The sequence below is a fragment of the Bos grunniens genome, chromosome 9 (assembly GCF_055505025.1).
Source record: "Bos grunniens cultivar Pamir isolate PY7600 chromosome 9, Bosgru_T2T1.0, whole genome shotgun sequence".
NCBI lineage: Eukaryota > Metazoa > Chordata > Mammalia > Artiodactyla > Bovidae > Bos > Bos grunniens.
In genome coordinates, this window is record NC_141173.1 from 97,954,898 (window position 1) to 97,974,205 (window position 19,308).

The window sequence follows — 19,308 nt, forward strand, 5'->3', positions numbered from 1 at the left end:
CAGCCCCGGGTCCCCTGGAGCCTGAGGACTGATGGTAACCCCTGCTCCTCGCCCTGTTCTCTTGCCATCAGCCAGTCAGAGAACTGGGCATGAACTGATCACAGACCCCAGGACCCTCTCCTCCTTTTTTAAAAAGTGCTTTGCTGGAACACTTCTGGGAGCTCGACCCGTCTCTGCTGGGCCAAAAGCCACCCGTCTCCTCGAATGCTGTGCCTGCAGGCTGTAGTGTCCTTTGCGACCCCATGGACTCCAGCCCACCAGGCTCCTTTGTCCATAGGATTTTCCAGGCCAGAATACTGGGGTGGGTTGCCATTTCCTTCTCCGGGGGATCTTCCTGAGCCAGGGATGGAACCTGCATCTCCTGTGTCTCCTGCACTGCAGGTGGATTCTTTACCCGCTAAGCCATCCGGGCAGGGGCCTGCAATAAACTGCTCCCTGCTCCCGGCTCCTTTCGGCCTCGCTGTGCGTCAGGCACACGGACTTGTGCTAACAGTCTGCCACCCTTTGCATCCAGAGTCAAGGACTTGAATGAAGTAGCACTGACAAAGCTGCTTTACGTAAACCAACAAGTGATTCAGGAGCTACACTCCCAGAGAACTGTGGACCCAGACCTCCAGGAGTGATCTACCCCCGCCGCCCACCCTGGTCTCCCAATTCCGGGGCTGTCGTTACGTGAACGGCAGTGGACATCTGGGAGGAAAGCCCGCAGTGAGATGGCAAAGGGCACCCGGGAATCCAGCCTTCTGAGCTGTGGCTGTTCTCAGCTCCTTCTCCAGGGCAGGCACGTCTCTCAGCCTCTGGTTATAGAACTGGGGGTTGAAGTGCAGGGCCCTGAGATGATAAATCTAATCGGTGTCTTTTTCAGCTGAGCATCCCTCTGAGGTGGTCTACTCATCTCTTCCTTGACCCGCCGAGCACCTCTGCTGAGCTGCCCAGAGGGAACCCGTCATCCCTCCCTGAACACCTTGCTTCTGTCCATTGTTTCCATGTAAACTGACAACCATACCCGATGCTGTGCCTCCACCAGGTAGAATCCGGTGGCTCGGGGTCAAAGGTGGGAGCAGGACCGGCCCCTCTTGCCGCAACTCCCAGGGACCCACCTGGGAATCTGTGCTCTGTCTGCGCAGCTCTGAGCCTCACAGGTACAAAGGCTCTGGTTTCCACAGGGAAAAATGTTTCTACTATGAAATACATCACAAATTCTGTTAAACTTGGAGTGCTTCCCTGGCAATCCAGTGGCTAAGACTCCCTGCTCCCCATGCAGGGGGCCAGGGTTCAATTCCTGGTCAGGGAACTAGATCCCACATGCCGAAACTAAGAGCCAGCGCGGTCAAATAAATACATTTTTTTTAATAAAAGGGACTTTCTTGGCGGTCCAGTGGCTAAGACTCCTTACTCCCAATGCAGGGGGTGGTATGGGTTCAATCCCTGGTCAGGGGACTATATCTCATATGCTGCAATGGAAAGATCCTGCGTGCCGTAACTAAGATCTGGTGCAGCCAAATAAAGAAAATTTTTTTTAAGCCTTAGGGTTTAAAAAGAAAAAGGGCTCCCTTGGTGGCTCAGTGGTAAAGAATTAGCCTGCCAGTGCAGGAGACATAGATTCAGTCCCTGGTCTGGGAAGATCCCACGTGTCACAGAGCAACGAAGCCCAAGTGCAGCAACTACTGAGCCTGTGCTCTGGAGCCTGGGAGCTGCAACTCCTGAGCCTGGGATATATATGAAGAATTCTGTTCAACTTGAAGCTGTCTTTATGTTGCTCGCCCAGAGACTGGAGGGCAAGGGGAGGAGCTGCCACTCTGGCAGCATAACGGACTGTCAGGAAGGTTCACAGGAGGAAGGTAAGTAGGGGTCCGCAGCTCCCTGCACTGCAGCTGGTCTGGAGGTGGCGTCTGCTTCACGGCAGTCACCCTCAGCCATGCACTCCAGGTCATCCCTGATGGGTCCAAGCCCCTGGCCACCTGCTCTTCTAAAGCACGGCTACTGAGCTTGACCATCTGCTCTCCAGGCTGGGCAGGAGGGCACCAACAGATGGCACGGTGAGTCACCTAGGCACCAACCTGCTCCTCTTCCCTCCGTTATGGCTGCAGCCCTGCCTCTTCCTGACGGTCAGGGAGGATTTTTACTCTGTTTCATCCTTTACCCTTCCAATACGCCTCTGATTGGATGAATTCCACTGACCGGTCTTTGACTTTGCTTTATCCTTTCTCCTGCTTGATCTAGTCTGCGTTCGAAACTTTCGATCACAATTTTCTGTTCAGTTACTGTATTCTCCAGCTCTGTGATTTCTGGTTGGTACTTTTTAATAGTTTCTCTTTGTTGAAACCATATACGCATTGCTTGTATATGCACCTTGTATCGTTCTACCGACCTCAGTGAATGTCTGCATGACTGTTACCCCAAGGGTGGATTGTAGTCGTGCTGAGACCCTGGCCAGAACAACTATTTCCCTGGCCATGAGGTGTGTTGGCCGAATAGCTCTCGGTGATAGACTCCAACCAGGAATTGCCCTCAGCTGAAAGAAGTGGCTTCCTCCCCCGTGTCACGTTCCCTGCTGGGTCGGGGGCCCACAGACAAAGGCGGGTCTGTGCTTGGGGGAGTGCATTCCTGCTGCCCGCCCTCCTTGATGCAGAGATCTGAGGGCTCATCCTGGCTCCAGAGCTCCTCACAGGACGGGCTGAACCCCCTGCTGCAACTGAAGCCCCTTCTTCTGCCACCCTGCGGCTTTCACTATGCACAGCAAGACCCCCAAGTGCACCCCCCGCCCCAAGCCTGCACCCCCTGACCCCAAGCCTACACTCACATCTCTAGGGGCTCAGCGCTTGCTTCCTGAAAACACGACATGGAGTTTAGACCTAACATTTCCTAATTGATTTTCTGTCTGGTGATACATCTACTGTTGTAAGTGAGGTGCTGAAATTCCCTGCTGCTATCATATGGTTATCTGTTTCTTCCTTCAGCTCCATAAATATTTGTTTTAAATATTTAGGTGCTCCTGTGTGGAGTGAATAAATATTTACTAGCGTTAAAAAATATTTCCTAATGTTATATCTTCGTGATGAACTATCTCTTTTATCATCAATATATTGTGCCCTTTAAACTTATAAAATGTTATATGTCAATATTTCATTTGGGCTTCCCTGGTGGGTCAGACTGTAAATAATCTGCCTGTAATGCAGGAGACCTGGGTTCAATCCCTGGGTTGGGAAGTTTCCCCGGAGTAGGGAACGGCTTACCCACTTCAGTATCCTTGCCTGGAGAATTCCATGGACAGAGGAGCCTGGTGGGCTACAGTCCATGGGGTCGCACAGAGTCGGACACGACTGAACAACTAAGACTTTCACTTTTCATAATTCATGCATGGTCTATTTCATTAAATAGTGTGCCCCATAAATTTCTTATAGTATCTTTCTTCTGTTTCATCCTTTACCCTTCCAATACGCCTCTGATTGGATGAATTCCACTGACTGGTCTTTGAGTTTGCTTTATCCTTTCTCCTGCTTGATCTAGTCTGCATTCGAAACTTCGGATCGCAAATTTCTGTTCAGTTATTGTATTCTTCAGCTCTGTGATTTCTGGTTGGTGCTTTTTAATAGTTTCTCTTTGTTGAAGTATATATGCACATATATGCATTGCTTGTATATGCACCCTGTACACGCATTGCTCTACTGACCTCAGTGAACATGTATGACTGTTACCCTATCAGGAAAATCACTTATCTCCATGAAAATAAGATCTGTTTCTGGAGATGTATCTTGTTCTTTTGTCTGGAACATTTTCCTGTTTCTCTGTTTTTCTGACTCCGTGGGCGTTTCTGTGCCTTAGATGAAACAGACACAGCTCTCAGCTTTGACCGAACGGCCTAGTGCAGGGGCTGAATATTATCAAGCAGACTGGCCTGGGCTACCGGTTGTCTCTCTGCCTTCTGTGATTGTCCAAGCCTCCTCCTCTGTTCTTAGTGGCTCCCGGCAGGTGAGCGTGTGCCAAGACCTGTCACTGTCCCAAAGGGGAGGATGGCACTCAGCCCAGTTGCACCTGGGCCAATTAGAAGTGGATTCTCAGGCAGCAGCTGGGAAAACATGTCATTAGGTCCCTTCCAGGGAGCACCTGCTCCCTCTCTGCTGGGTATGAGTGGGTACTTGCAGGGGGCGGTGGCGATGTTCCTGTGCCTACTAAGAACTGTTTCTTTGGGACTTCCCAGGGGGTACAGTGGATAAATAAGACTCCATCTGCCAATGCAAGGGACACGGGTTTGATCCCTGGTCCAGGAAGATGCCACATGCCAAGGAGCAACTAAGCCCCAGCACCACAACAACTGAGCCCGTGTGCTCTAGAGCCCAGGCTCTGCAACAAGGGAAGCCACGCAGTGGGAAGCCCGTGGGCCACAACTCGAGAGCAGCCCCCGCTCTCTGCAACTAGAGAAAGCCCTCTCGCCACACGGAGGATCCAATGCAACCAAAAAACACCTAAATGACTGCTTCTTTGCTCCAGTCCTGCAGGACTCATGGATGCAAGCCCCTTTGGCTATTAGGGCCAGGTGACCCCAGGAGGGTGGGGTCACCTCGAGTGGAAGCTGCAAAAGCTGGGTGTGTACAAACTCCTTCCTGCGAGATGCTGAGGCCTCGGCTCCATTATCGGAGCGGGCTGAGAGGAGAAAGGGGAGATGTACCTGCCTGCTGCCCTGGCCTCTGGGAAGAGCTGCAGTCAGCCCTGGAGGCCACTAAATTAGAAGCCTGGGCCCCAGGTGGCACTTTCAAAATGCCCCTTTCAGGATGGAAGATAGGCATTTTTTCTTTTGGTCTGCTCCCAGCTCAGAATTGCTTCTTTGTTTGCTCCAGTCCCGAGGGACTCATGAGTGGAAGACTCGTTGTCCATCAGAGCGGTATGTGATCCGTTCTGAGGGCAGCAGCCTTAACGGCTGCAGTGCAGACGTGTGCACGGGCTCCTTCCAGGGGGGCACCGGTGACTCATCGTGGACTGCACAGAGAAGGCAGGGGAACTGTGCTCTGGCTTCCCTGGTCTTCGGGGGTCACAGCCCGCCCTGCTGCTGCTACTGCTGCTAAGTTGCTGCAGTCGTGTCCGACTCTGTGCGACCCCAGAGACGGCAGCCCACCAGGCTCCGCCATCCCTGGGATTCTCCAGGCAAGAACACTGGAGTGGGTTGCCATTTCCTTCTCCAATGCATGAAAGTGAAAAGTGAAAGTGAAGTCGCTCAGTCATGTCCGACTCTTAGCGACCCCATGGACTGTAGCCCACCAGGCTCCTCCGTCCATGGGATTTTCCAGGCAAGAGTACTGGAGTGGGATGCCATCGCCTTCTGCCCACCCTAAGTGCCTGCTAAACACTGTCAAAGTAGGCAGATCACCTCTCTGACGGAAAGACCGTGAGATTTTGCCTGCGCCCTCTGCACTAAGCCCTGCGGGGAGAGCTATGGCGAGTGCTGCGCATCTTGTTAAGAATCACTTCTTGGTTTGCTACAGTCCTGTGGGTCTCATGCACACAAGCTCTGTTGGTTTTTAGAGCTAGCTGCTTTGGGAGTCAGTCCCTCCAGTGGGAATCCCAACAGTTGGTGCACAAGATGTGGGGTCCAAACCCTTTGGTCCTCGGGGAGAAGCTGCGTGTTGGGGGTTCCCTTGCAGTTCCAAGGGTCAATGCTGGGGTGGGGATGTTTTTTGCTGTGCTGCACGGATCATGCTCAGTCACTCAGTCGTATCTGGCTCTTTGTGACCCCGTGGACTATAGCCTGCCAGGCTCCTCCGTTCCCACTCCAGGGGATCTTCCTGATCCAGGGATCCAGGGATGGAACCTGTGTTTCCTGCAGCTCCTGCATTGGCAGGCGGATTCTCACCTGGGGCACTGTATGGCATGCAAGATCAAACCTGTGCTCCTTGAAGTAGAAGTGCCAAGTCTTAGCCGCTGGACGGCCAGGGAAATCCTGGGGGGCGGGTTTTAGCGCAAGAGTGTGTCAGCCTTTCCTGCCTGTTTCCATGAGGGCATCTTCTCCTTTGTCTGGTGTGCAGGAGTCACTCAGCTTGTCCCTGGATCCCTGTCATTGTACGGTGGACGCTGTACAGTCAGAGCTGGTTCTATTATGTCTCACGTTACTGCACTTCACAGGTATTCACTGTTCCAATCGCATTTGCTCACTTTGAGTTTTTGTGTCACATTTTGGTAATTCTTGTGATATTTCAAACTTTTCCATTATTATTATATGGGTTATGGTGATCTATGACCAGTGACCCTTGATGTTACTATTGCAATTGTTCTGAGGCACCATGAATCTTTGAACTTAGCTGAGAAATGTTGTGTGTGTTGTGACTGCCCTGGAGCCCATGAGTTCCCCTGCCTTTCTCCCTCTTCTCAGGCCTCCTTATTCCCTGAGACACAACAGGATGGAAATTATGCCGATCAATAACCCTCAACGGTCTCTAAGAGAAAGGAAGAGTTGCAAGTCTCCGACTTTACATCAAAAGCTAGAAGTGACTAAGCTTAGTGAGGAAGCCATGTCCAAAACCTCGACAGGCTGAAAGCCAGACCTCCTGCACCAAACTGTTAAGTTCTGAATGCAAGGGGAAAGTTCTTGAAGGAAATTTAAAGTGCTACTCCAGTGAACACACAAACAATAAGAAAGTGAAAACAGCCTTACTGTGCATGTGGAGAAAGTTGTATGATCTGGAAAGAAGACCAAGCCAACCACAACACTCCCTTAAACCAAAGCCGGATCCAGAGCAGGGCTGTGCTCAGTCACTTCGGCCGTGTTCAACTCTTTGTGACTGCATGGACTGTAGTCCACAGGCTTCTCTGTCCATGGGATTTTCCTAGCAAGAACACTGGAGTGGGTTGCCATGCCCTCCTCCAGGGGCTCTTCCTGAACAAGAGATTGAACCTGTGTCTCCTGTGTCTCCTGCATTGCAGGCGATTCTTTACCAGTGAGCCACCGGGAAAGCCCTGAGCAAGGCTCTAACTCTCTTCAATTCTATGAAGGCTGAGAGCGGTGAGGAAGCTACATAAGAAAGGTTTGAGGCTGGCAGAGGTTGGCTTACGAGGTTTAAGGAAAGACGTCACTTCCATAACATAAAAGTGCAGAGTGAAGCAGCAAGGGCTGATGTAGAAGCGGCAGCAAGTTATTGAGAAGATCTAGCTAATTCATGAAGGTGGTTACACTGAACAACAGAAGAAACAGCGTTATCTTAGAAGAAGATGCCATCAGCACTCTCATAGTTAGAGAGGAGAAGCCAACGCTTGGCTTCAAAGCTTCAAAGGACAGGCTTATCCTCTTGTTAGGGGTGAATGCAGCTGATGACTTCAGTTCAGTTCAGTCGCTCAGTCGTGTCTGACTCTTTGCATACAGGGACTGCAGCACGCCAGGCTTCCCTGTCCGTCACCAACTCCTGGAGCTTGCTCAGACTCATGTCCACAGAGTCAGTGATAAGTTGAAGCCAACACGCATCTACCATCCCCCAAATCCCAGGGCCCTTAAGAATCGTGCTCTGTCTACTCTGCGTGTGCTCAATAAAAGCAGCAGCAAAGCCTGGATGACAGCACCCCTGCTCACAACACGGTTTACTGAGTATTTCCAGCCCATGGTTGAGACCTACTGCTCAGAAAAAAAGGGTTCCTTTCAAGGTGTTACTACTCACTGCCAAGGCACCTGGTGACCACAGAGCCCTGATGGAGACGCACAATGAGACTCACGCTGTTTTCATGCCTGTTGAGACAACATCCGTTCTGCCGCCCAAGCATCAGGGCCACTTCGACTTTCAAGTCTTATGACTTAAGAAACACACTTCATAAGGCTATACCTGCCATAGACAGTGATTCCTCTGGTTGATTTTGGCGAAGTAAATTGAATACCTCTGGAAAGGACTCAACATCTGAGATGCCATGAAGAACATTCATGATTCATGGGAAGAGGTCAAAATGTGAACATTCACGGGAGTTTGAAAGAAACTGATTCCAGTCCTCAAGGGTGATTTTGAGGAAGGAACAGCAGATGTGGTGGAAATGGTGAGAGAACTAGAACTGCAGCCTGAAGATGTGACTGAATTGCTGCAATCTCATGGTAAACTTTATGGATAAGGAGCTGCTTCTTGTGGATGAACAAGTAAGGTTGTTTCCTGAGATGGAATTGACTCCTGGGCCAGATGCTGTGACAATGGTTGAAACAACAACAAATGATTTGGAATATTACCTAAACTGGCTTCATAAAGCAGTGGCAGGATTTGAGAAGACTGACCTCAATTGTGAAGGCAGTTCTACTGTGGAGAAATGTTACAGAGACATTGTTCGTGAAAGGAAGAGTCAATCCATGTGGCAGATTTCATTGCTGTCTTATTTTGAGAGATTTCCATAGCCATCCCAACCTTCAGCAACCACCACCCTGATCAGTCAGCAGCCTCAACACTTGCTCCTTGGAAGGAAAGCTATGACAGACCTAGATAGCATTTTAAAAAACAAAGACATCACTCTGCCAATAAAGCTCCATGTAGTCAAAGCTATGGTTTTTCCAGTGGTTATGTATGGATATGAGAGTTGGACCATAAAGAAGGCTGAGCACCGAAGAATTGATGCTTTTGAACTGTGGTTTTTGGAGAAGACTCTTCAGAGTCCCTTGAACTGCAAGGAGATCCAACCAGTCCATTCTCTTAAAGGAGATCAGTCCTGAGTGTACATTGGAAAGACTGATGTTGAAGCTGAAACTCCAATACTTTGGCCACCTGATGTGAAGAGTCGACTCATTGGAGAAAACCCTGCCTGATGCTGGGAAACATTGAGGGCAAGAGAAGAAGGGGGTGACAGAGGATGAGATGGTTGGATGGCATCATCGACTCAATGGACATGAGTTTCAGCAAACTCGGGGAGTTAGTGAAGGACAGAGGAGTCTTGTGTGTTACAGTTCATGGAGTCACAAAAAGGCAGACCCAACTTAGTGAATGAACAATAGCTTCTTATTAAGGTATGTACTTTTGGAACACAATGATATTGTATACTTAATAGAATACAATAGAGTGCAAACATAACTTTTATATGCACTGGGAAACAAAAACATTTGTGAGACTTGCTTTACTGTGATATTGCCTTGTTGTGATGGTCTGGAACTGAACCTGTATTATTATCTCTGAGGTGTGCCAGTGGGTTTTGTGTGGCCGTGAGAAGCGGGGGGCTTAGGGGTTCCTGTGTCACCATCTTGGCCTCTGTCCCCCTCCCCATTCCTGTAGCATGCTTTCCCAGCCTCACAATGAGGCTGAACACGTGAGGATGAAAGTGGGGGGGGTGTCATCATTCATTCACTAACATTTAATGGGTACAGCCTAAGCTGGACACTGGGGTTATAAAGACAAAACAGGTATAAATCTTGCACCAAGAAAGCTTAGAATCTTAGGGAAGATCCAAGGAAACAGCACTTCAATGTGATGAATGGATCACAGAGGTCTGTGTAGTAGTCTGAGAGCTTGGAGGAAGTCGTGGGCTGGGCGCATGGCTTCATGGAGGAGGTAACACATGCTCTGGGTCTTGCAGGTCGAGTAGGAGCTTGGCAGACAGGGGTGCACACTCCCATTAGACACAGTAGATTTATGCATCAGAGAGAGGGGTCAGTGTTCCCAGACTTCTTTAAGCAGGCACAGCCAATGAAAATAATCTCCTCTGTGGCTTTGGACAACACTGCTACAACTCTGGAAGTCTCATTCGCCTTCTTGTTGAATAGGAGGAGGAACGTCAACTGCTTAGAACCCCTGGGAGAACGAATCAATTTATGTGGTTTACAAGAGCAAGTGTTTACTTATTAGAAAGCCTCCAGGGGAACACATGGAGGAGAACACCCCGCTTGAGCAAGCAGCAGCAAATGGGGCTGGACTCGCATTAGCCCGAGAAGGATTGATCTTCTGTCACTGATTCCCCAGACCCCCAGCAGTTTTGACTTCAAGCTCGTTCAATATTTTAAAACCAATTTAAAACCAATTTTTGAGTTGGTTTTTTTTTTAAAAAATATTGCATTAATCAAAAAATGCATTAAGTGTAGGGTCAAATAGCTTAGTTGATAGGAAAAGCCCAATTGGGCCCCAGGAGACACAGGCTTGTCTGGTTGGATAATGTCATATCAAAGCCCAGAAACCGCTCAGCTTTCAAGACAGAACAGTGGAGCATGGCCACGGACGGCTGAAAGGAAAAGCCTTACAAGTGAATTGAATGGAAAGGAAACTTGAAGAAGGCTAATGACGGTATTTTGTTGTATTAGCAACATTCAGACATGAGGATTCATCTGAAGCCTTCCGTCCCAGGAGGGGAGGCTGCGATGAGATTTTTATTGTCAGGTGTGTGGAGTGCCATCCTTTCAAAGGTTTCAGGTCAATGGGATTGCAGAGGTCACCCATTTGAAGATCACTGTGGTCTGAGAGAAATGAAGGAAACAGAAAATAAACTGGCTCTAGGAAAATAAAAACCCTTCATTCTCTTGCCAAATGGAATTGGCTCTCTCAGTTTGATGCAATAGATTGTTGGGTTCATCCTTCTCCATGTCCAAGAGTAGTCCTGGGTGAAATGAGGAAACCGGAGACGTGGAGAATATACGGGTTATCCTGGGTTCTTTTCTCTCTCTGCCTTGCATAGGGAAGGCTGAATCCTTTGTGGCTGGTTCAGCTGGGTGTGGCCAGGGGAGACATTAGCAAGAGCCCAGAGGATGGGTGGGAGAAGCCAAGGTGTGGTCATCACTCCCCTCCAGCTTTGGGTCCACTCCTGGCAACGTAGACTCCCCGCCCCCCAATTGCGTCTCTTTTCAGAGCTCCTCTGTGGCTCCGGCCCTTGAGGCGGGTCCCTGTGAAACACCCTTTCCGCCTCCTCTCCCTCAGGCCCGGGGCAGTCACGGCTCCCCCCGATGCTGGACTCTCAGACCTTCCCCATCAATCTTGGTTCTTGCGACCCTTCCCCCCACTGCAGGTCACTGTGACCCTTCAGTTACAGTCTCTTCATGTGTGCATCTGAGGAGGACCCTCAGTGGGTCAGAGACTTAGGAAGAAATGGCAGCAAACCCCCCAAACTCCAGTTGCCTTCTGTTCTCAGGCAGTCGTGGACCAGCAGAATTTTCCAGTTTGGTTGGGCCATTAGCTTCATTTTGAAATAAGAGAAATAAGAGAAATAAGCACCAGCTTGGGGCTGGTGCACTGGGACGACCCAGAGGGATGGTGTGGGAAGGGAGGAGGGAGGAGGGTTCAGGATGGGGAACACATGTATGCCTGTGGCGGATTCATTTTGATATTTAGCAAAACTAATACAATTATGTAAAGTTTAAAAATAAAATAAAATTAAAAAAAAATGAAATAAGAGAAATATGAGGCCTGGTTCAGTTACCAGGGGCACCAGGCAGGAAGGAGGCTCATTTTAGAGAGGTCCTATTCCAGAGGTGTCTCTTCTGAATCCTCTCCTGGATATCCCTGTCTAGGATTAAAGATTCCTTGTTGGAATTCCTATCATATTGACTGTGCAGCCCTGTGGCATCTACCGTGTGTGTGCTCAGTTGCTAAGTCATGTCCGACCCTTTGCAACCCCATGGACTGACTGTAGCCCACTAGGCTCCTCTGTCCATGGGATTTTTCAGGCAGGAATACTGGAATGGGTTGCCATTTCCTCCTCCAGAGGACCTTCCTGACCCAGGACAGAATCCACATCTCCTACGTCTCCTGCATTGCAGGCAGATTTTTTTTTTTCTTTTTTTAGCCACAGAGCCACCTGGGGAGCCTGTGACATCTGATAAAGTAACACAAACTCCATGAGAGCAGGCACTTTATCCCCGCAGACGAGAACAAAGCCTAACCTGTTAGAGGTGTTTAATACTATTGAAGAAATGAAAGAACCTCTTTTCCTTGATAGATGCCACTGTGGAAAGGGAACGTTGCCTGAAATCAGGCCATCGCCACGGCAGCGGCCCCTCCCCTGAGGGAAGTTCAAGAGTGCAGAAAACCAGGAACCGCTCTATGCCCTGGGTACTGGCCAAGGTAGGCAAGATGTACATCGAAGGGATAATTTCAGAGCCCGGACCCTTGCACCTTCCCACACAAAGAAAGGCACTAAAATCATTAATGTGAGAGGTCTGTTTTGTGTGATTAGCAGTAATCTTTGCTGCCCCAGTGGCTCAATTGGTAAAGAATCTGCCTGCAGTGCAGGAGACCCAGCTTCAAGCTCTGGGTGGGGAAGATCCCCTGGAGAAGGAAATGGCAATCCACTCCAGTATCTTGCCTGGAGAATTCCATGGACAGAGGAGCCGGGGAAGGCTACAGTCCTTGGGATCGCAAAGAGTCGGACACGACTGAGTGATTAACTTAACTTTGATGTTTGACTCCATTTTTTTTTTTCAGCACAAACTATTATCAGAAAAGAACAAACACAAAAACTCCTATTATTCTCCTCCTCCCTTACATCTTCAGAGTGGTTCTTCAGATCTGTCTGAGAGTCTGTCTCCTGGCTATAGTCCTCAGTAAGGTCCCTAGATAAAAACTTAATTCACAACTTTTAGGGTGTGCATTTTTCTTCAATTGACACCATCATCACTCAACAAACACCTATTAGATGTCAGTGCACCGCGTACTGTCTTGAGCCTCAGGATGCAGGGATGAACAGAAGTCTAGCTGGCGAGAACCTTGCTTCTGCACTTTGTCCATTTGGTGCCCTCTGCTGGAACGTTCTATGTCACCTTATTCCCCTGTCCCCTTGACAAGCTCTGACCCGCCTTTCATGACTTTCTTAGGGAAGTGTTATACAAAACTGGATTTGCTACATTTTGTTTTGGCATATTATTACCATTACCTATTTTCCCATAAGCCTCCCCTATAGCTCCCTGGTGAGCCTCTGAAGATAAATGTACTTCTCTGAATTTTTTCAGAGAATCTAGCAGGGTGACTGTCCCATAGAAATGCTGTTTAATACCTGCTAATAGATGGTGTCTGCAGACACAGGCCCCTTGATACTGGCCATCTGTCCCTAAGGCCAGCTATAACGTTCTTTCTCCCATATTGTGGAGCTCCTTTCCTTTTTTTTAATTTGGGCTACCTTAACCAATGGGGCTTCCCTGGTGGCTCAGTGGTAAACAACTCACCTGCCAAGGCAGGAGACGTGGGTTCAATCCCTGGTCTGGGAAGATCCCCTGGAGAAGGAAACAGATACCCACTCCAGTATTCCTGGCTGGAGAACTCCAGGGACAGAGGAGCCTGGCGGGCTACAGGCCATGGGGTCACAAATGAGTCGGACACGACTGAGAGATTTATTAACAACAACCTTAGTGGTCAACACCAAGGTTGGTTGGTTCCTCCTGAATGAAGGGGTTGATGGAGTGGGTCAGGCGCTGGCCAGCTTTGGGTTAAGCAGTGCTCTTCTTCACTTCACTGCTACTGTTGGGAGATAGACAGATGTTAGGGTATCCCTTCTCGGAAGGCCTTGTCCATGCTCTTATCAAATGAACAGAGGGGTGTGAACTGATGGACAACACCCATTTCCAAGAGTATCTGCCGGTCTTCCGGTCTAGCCCTTCTGGTCCTGAGGCGGTGGCGGGGGTGGGTGGGGGTGGCGGGAGTCTCAGGGACACCATTATTCCTGACCTCTGGACCCAGCGAGCTTGCATTCGAATGCCCTGGAGCTAAAATGAGTCAACAGAAAGGGCGTGTGCTGCCTCTGCTGTAGGAAGGGCAGCCCAGTCCTAAAGCTCCCAACATGGTCGGGCCAGCATACTAGGAGCTGCTGAGAAGCCCTGAGCTCATGTACTGCGCTTCCATGGCTACTTTAAATTGAGTAGAACCCTCCACAGAATCTCATAGGGATTCACTTCTTTATGCTCTCATTTTAGAGCATTTTTTTAAAAAACAGGCTTTATTTCATTTTTTGTTTTTAGAATGTTAACATTCATTTCTTTTTGGCTCTGCTGTTTCTCTGCTATGCAGGCTCCTTTCTAAGGTGTGATGTGAGAGTTTCTCATTGCAGGGGCTGCTCTTGTTGCAGAGCTGGGGCTTTAGAGTGCGTGGTTTCAGAAGTTGCAGCTTGCGGACTCAGGCTCAGTACCTGTGTGCACAGACTTAGCTGCCCTGAGGCATGGGGATCCTCAAAGATCAGGGATTGAATCCGTGCCACCTGCGTTGGCAAGCGGATTATCGCTGAGCCACAGGGAAGCCCTTTAGAACCTTCTGATATTTACCATTCTCAACTTTTGAAATTAAAATGTTCTGGAACTTCTATGCCTATTGATGAGGTTCCTGTCAATAGAATGGCTAAAGGATTTATCTGGGTAGATTTCATGTTTATACCCCTCTTAATGTCTCTATCAGGAGAAAAATAATGAGCAAATTCATCAAGTGTGTTGAAATTTTTACTCCTTTCCCCTAAGGTTTGGCCGATCATTGTTGTTGTTCAGTCACTAAGTCATGTCTGACTCTTTGTGACCCCATGGACTGCAGCTTCCCTGTCCTTCAGTGTCTCCTGGAGTTTGCTCAAACTCATATCCATTGAGTTGGTTATGCCATCCCACCATCTCATCCTCTGTCGCCCACTTCTCTTCCCGCCCTCAAGCTTTCCCAGCATCAGGGTCTTTTCCAAAAGTGAGTGATAATCAATAAATAAAAGAAAATACATTTGCATTTCCTAAAGCCTGATACAACACTTCAGAGAGTCAGCCTCAGTAAACACGTGCTTTACCTCATCAAGACTGAAATGAGGTATAGCACAGCTCTTTGCAGGATGACACCCTCAGCAGGAAACCCCTTTTCTTGTCAGTTTAGAAGGAAATGGCAAGCCACTCCAGTGTTCTTGCCTGGAGAATCCCAGGGACGGGGGAACCTGCTGGGCTGCCGTCTATGGGGTCACACAGAGTCGGACACGACTGAAGTGACTTAGCAGCAGCAGCAGCAGCAAAGCTGCATTGTAACTTTTAAACCAGGTGCCCCTAAGCTCTGTTCATCCAGGGTGGAGCACACCTATCAGATCTTTTGATCATATAATAGCTTGTCTAACCTGTTGGTTCTTTCCACAGATCAAAGAAGTGGGAATGATGAATAAGCAATTAGCATATGACCAGATCTCCTCAGAGTTTAGTAATCTCTCGAACAAGCTATGTGAACAAGAGAGCATCCAAAGAAAGCTCACAAGAAGTCAACAAGCCTGCACGCAGGGGGATGACGATGACTCTGAGCCCTCATCTCAGTGACTCACCGATACTACTTCCCTTTTTCCCCTTAAAACCTTCATGGCTGAGCAGACTCTTCAGAGATGGTTTCTGGGGGACACTGAGTCCACCATCTCCTCAGATTGCCGGCTTTCTGACCAAAAGCAATTTTCCTTTCTACCAACAGCTGCCTCTCAGGGATTGATTTTCCAGCAGTGAGGAGCTGGACCTGAGTTTGGTAAGAATATTGCTAAAGAAACAACGATATTTTTGCATCATATAATACTTCTATCACATCATTCATGGAGAGAGTTCTCACCAAAGACTTTAAACAAGGGCACTTAAAAAAAAATAATGTGAAGTTAGTATTGATTTCCCTGATTCAGAGGTTGTTAAATTGCTTGATGTCTTTTCTAAAGACTCCTCCAATCACGCTAGACTCCTTATCCCTACTCCACTCGCCCCTGGGGAACAACTCCCGTGGAAGAACCAACACACCACACATAACCGTTGGGAAGTCTGCAGTGGGACCCTGAGGACAGGGGTCGTCTGGAGGGACTGATGACTGGGGAGCTGGAGCCTCATTACCATGGCCGTAGGCTGCTAGTCTGGTCCTTTCTTTTTCAGATTGGAACCTTTGGTGATCTCCAGAAACCAGCTCCTGTCCCTGACGAGAGCCTGAGCCCCGATCTGGGGAAGGAAGAGGGCGCATTACCTGAGTGACTGTTCCTGAGGCTTCAATCACGGCGCCGCAGTCACCCTCGTGGTACGGTTCCTTACAGTCCCGGCAGAAGACGAACTGCGGGAGAACACAAGCAGGTTAGAGGCGGGCCTGTGGGCCCCGTTTGGTCACAGCCTGCTTTCCTTTCCCTAGCTTGCTCTACTCCTGCCCCTGACTTGGTGATGCTTTCTGAGCCAAACTACCTTTCGCAAAGAGGACAAACAGTCCTATTTTGATGACACTGTTCACTCTTTACTAAAGAATGTTCTAAGCACCGCAGAAGCATTTTGAAAATGAGTCACATTTCCTCTCTTCAAAATGTTTCTAGCCTAGCAGAAGAGACAGCAATGCAAAGAAATACCTATGGGTAAGTGTTACTGGTGTTAGCATATGAGGAAAACAACTCAGCCAAGAATTTCACATCTGATATTTATTTACTTGCATCAGTTCAGTTCAGTCCCTCAGTCGTGTCTGACTCTTTGTGACCCCATGGACTGTAGTATTCCAGGCTTCCCTGTCCATCACTAATTCCTGGAGCTTGCTCAAACTCATGTCCATCAAGTTGGTGATGCCATCCAACCATCTCATCCTCTGTCGTCCCCTTCTCTTGCCCTCAATCTTTCCTAGCATCAGGGTCTTTTCCAATGAGTCAGTTCTTCACACCAGGTGGCCAAAGTATTGGGAGTTTCAGCTTCAGCATCAGTCCTTTCAATTAATATTCAGGACTGATTTCCTTTAGGATGGACTGGTTGGATCTCCTTGCAGTCCAAGGGACTCTCAAGAGTCTTCTCCAACACCACAGTTCAAAAGCATCAATTCTTCAGTGCTCAGCTTTCTTTATGGTCCAACTTTCACATCCATATGTGACTACTGGAAAAACTATAGCTTGACTAGACAGATGTTTGTTGGCAAAGTAATGTCTCAGCTTTTTAATATGGTGTCTAGGTTGGTCATAGCTTTTCTTCCAAGGAGCAAGTGTCTTTTAATTTCATGGCTACAGGCACCATCTGCAGTGATTCTGGAGCGCAAGAAAATAAAGTCTCGCACTGTTTCCATTGTTTCTCCATCTATTTACCACGAAGTGATGGAACCCGATGCCATGATCTTAGCTTTTGGAGTGTTGCGTTTTAAGCCAGCTTCTTCACTCTCCTCTTTCACTTTCATTAAGAGGCTCTTTACTTCCTTTTCACTCTCTGCCATAATGGTGGTGTCATCTGCATATCTGAGGTGATTGATATTTCTCCCTGCAATCTTGTGCAGGGAGTCTTCCAGCTTGTGCTTCATCCAGCCTGGCATTTTGCATGATGTATTCTGCATATGTTTTCTTGAATAAAGGATTTATATATCCATGTTAAAGGTCTTACTTTTGTATTGAAAGCCTACTGTGGAAAGAAGAATGGGCCATCATGGGTTGAATTCCGTGCCGCCAAAACTCATATGTGGAAGTCCTAACCCCCGGCACCTCAGAATGTGACAGTGGAGATAAGACCTTTGAAGAGGTAAGTAAGATAAAATGGGGTTTCTCAGGTGGTGCTAGTGCTAAAGAACATACCTGCCAATGCTGGCGACATCAGAGATGTGGGTTCAATGCCTGGTTGGGGAAGATCCCCTGGAGAAGGAAATGGCAACCCACTCCAGTATTCTTGCCTGGAGAATCCCATGGACAGAGGAGCCTGATGGGCTACAGTCCATGGGGTTGCAAAGAGTCAGACATGACTGAAGTGGCTTAGCACACACGCATGCAAGGTAAAATGAGGTCCTTGGGTGGGATTGTGCAATAGGACTGGTGTCCTTACAGAAGGCGATCAGGACAGGCACTGGGACTGAGAGACGACCATGTGTGGGTGAGGGAACGTGAAGTGTGAGTCACTCTGACGTGTCTGACGGGACTGTGGCCCGCCAGGCTCCTCTGTCCCTGGGATTCTCCAGGCAAGAGTACCGGTGTGGGTTGCCATGCCCTCCTCCAGGGCATCTTCCCGACCCAGGGCTCGAACCGGGGTCTCCTGCCCCAGGGACGTCGAAGGAGAAGGTGGCCATCTGCGAGCCGAGGAGAGAGGTCTCTGAGAAACCGCCCCTGCTCCCCCGTTCTCGGACCCCCGGCCTCAGGAACTGTGAGAACATACGTTCCTGTGGTCTTAGCCCCGCTGTGGCGCCCCAGGAAGCTAAGGCGTGGCTGAAGTGAAGCCTCTCACCCGAAGACGGCGCTCCCGTCAGCATTCAGCGCTCCCTTCAGGATGGAGGAGACCTAGGAGTCGATGGTCCTCCCCTTTCACTGACTGAGGAGGAGGCTGGAGACGTGAATGCTGCAAAAGGAAGCTGGCCTACGCCGGCGGGCCCCGCTCGGCCCTGCGGCCTGCTTCCCCTGCCCCACGCCGGCCGGCCTCGCTCGGCCCTGCAGCCTGCCTCCCCTCCCCGGCCCCGGCCGGCTCGGAGGCGCTGCGGCGGCTGAGGGCCTGGGCTCCGCGGCGACGCCCCGGGCTGGAGCCATCGCCCCGCCCCTTGACGACCAAGACCACCTTGGAAGAGCGGCCTCGGAGCCTGGGCCTCGGTTTCCTCCTCTGAGAAGACAGGGTGACAATGATAACTGTCTCACATGAGCGCCACGAGAGGTAGCTGAAATAAAACACATGCTCAGTGGCTACAGGCAGGCCTGGCACACGGTGTTTTCTGAGGAGATGCCAGCCAGGCACTGCCCTTATTTCACGGCTGGAGAAGGAGTTAGTTAGATAGTGTTGGCTGCTCAGTCACGTCCAACTCTATGCCCACCGGGCTCCTCTGTCCATGGGATTCTCCAGGCAAGAACACTGCAGCTGGTTGCCATTTCCTTCTCCAGGGGATCTTCCCAACCCAGGGATCAAACCTGCATCTCCTGTGTGTCCTGCATTGGCAGGGGGTCCTTTACCACTGGTGCCACCTGGGAGATGAGTTCCTTCACTAGAAAACTGGTTCCCTTCAACAACCACTCAATTTACTCCGTGGGGAGTAACATCTCTCCCAGCAGAAGCTGTATTCAGGGAAGATGTTCCAGCAGAAAAGAGAGCCGGTCAACGAGTATGGCGTGTGGGCGATGGTGGTGGTTTTAGAGAACAGGCCCTGTGAGATCTGATACTCCTCTGCTTGAGAGGCAGGCTCCATACCCCTCCTGCCTAAATCTGGATGTGCTGACCCCTCGACCAGAGTTGGGAGAAGTGACAGCCTGCCACTATTGGGGCCCTGGCATGCTGCAGTCCATGGGGTTGCAAGGCATCAGACACAACTGAGCTACTGAACTGAACTCACAAAAGCTGGCAGCTTCCACTCTCTGTCTCCTGGGACATTTGCTCTTGAAGCCCAGTCACAATGGAGAGGCGTGCATGGAGAGGAACTGAGGCCCCCAGCCAACAGCACTCTTGCCGGCCGGTGTCTGAGCCGTGTTTCACCTGGGTCTTCCAGTGTCTGGGTGACCTGC

The 19,308-nt window shown here is 49.6% G+C and overlaps 1 protein-coding gene across 25 annotated transcripts in view; it reads right to left on the minus strand.

Annotated features, from left to right (window-relative positions):
• The window catches only part of PRKN (parkin RBR E3 ubiquitin protein ligase), a 1,227,412-nt gene that overhangs the window by 24,415 nt on the left and 1,183,689 nt on the right, over positions 1–19,308 (minus strand). For 23 of the 25 annotated variants that reach the window (XR_015133424.1, XM_086318619.1, XM_086318629.1 and 20 more), the window contains one exon: positions 15,855–15,938. Coding sequence is in view for 24 of the 25 variants with exons in the window: in XM_086318619.1 (XP_086174745.1) it covers positions 15,855–15,938 (84 nt within the window). In the remaining variant the exon portion in view is untranslated. Of the gene's footprint in view, positions 1–9,276; positions 9,735–10,212; positions 11,104–15,854; positions 15,939–19,308 lie in introns of those variants that run through there. The other 2 variants (XM_086318633.1, XM_086318623.1) reach the window with 2 other exon arrangements.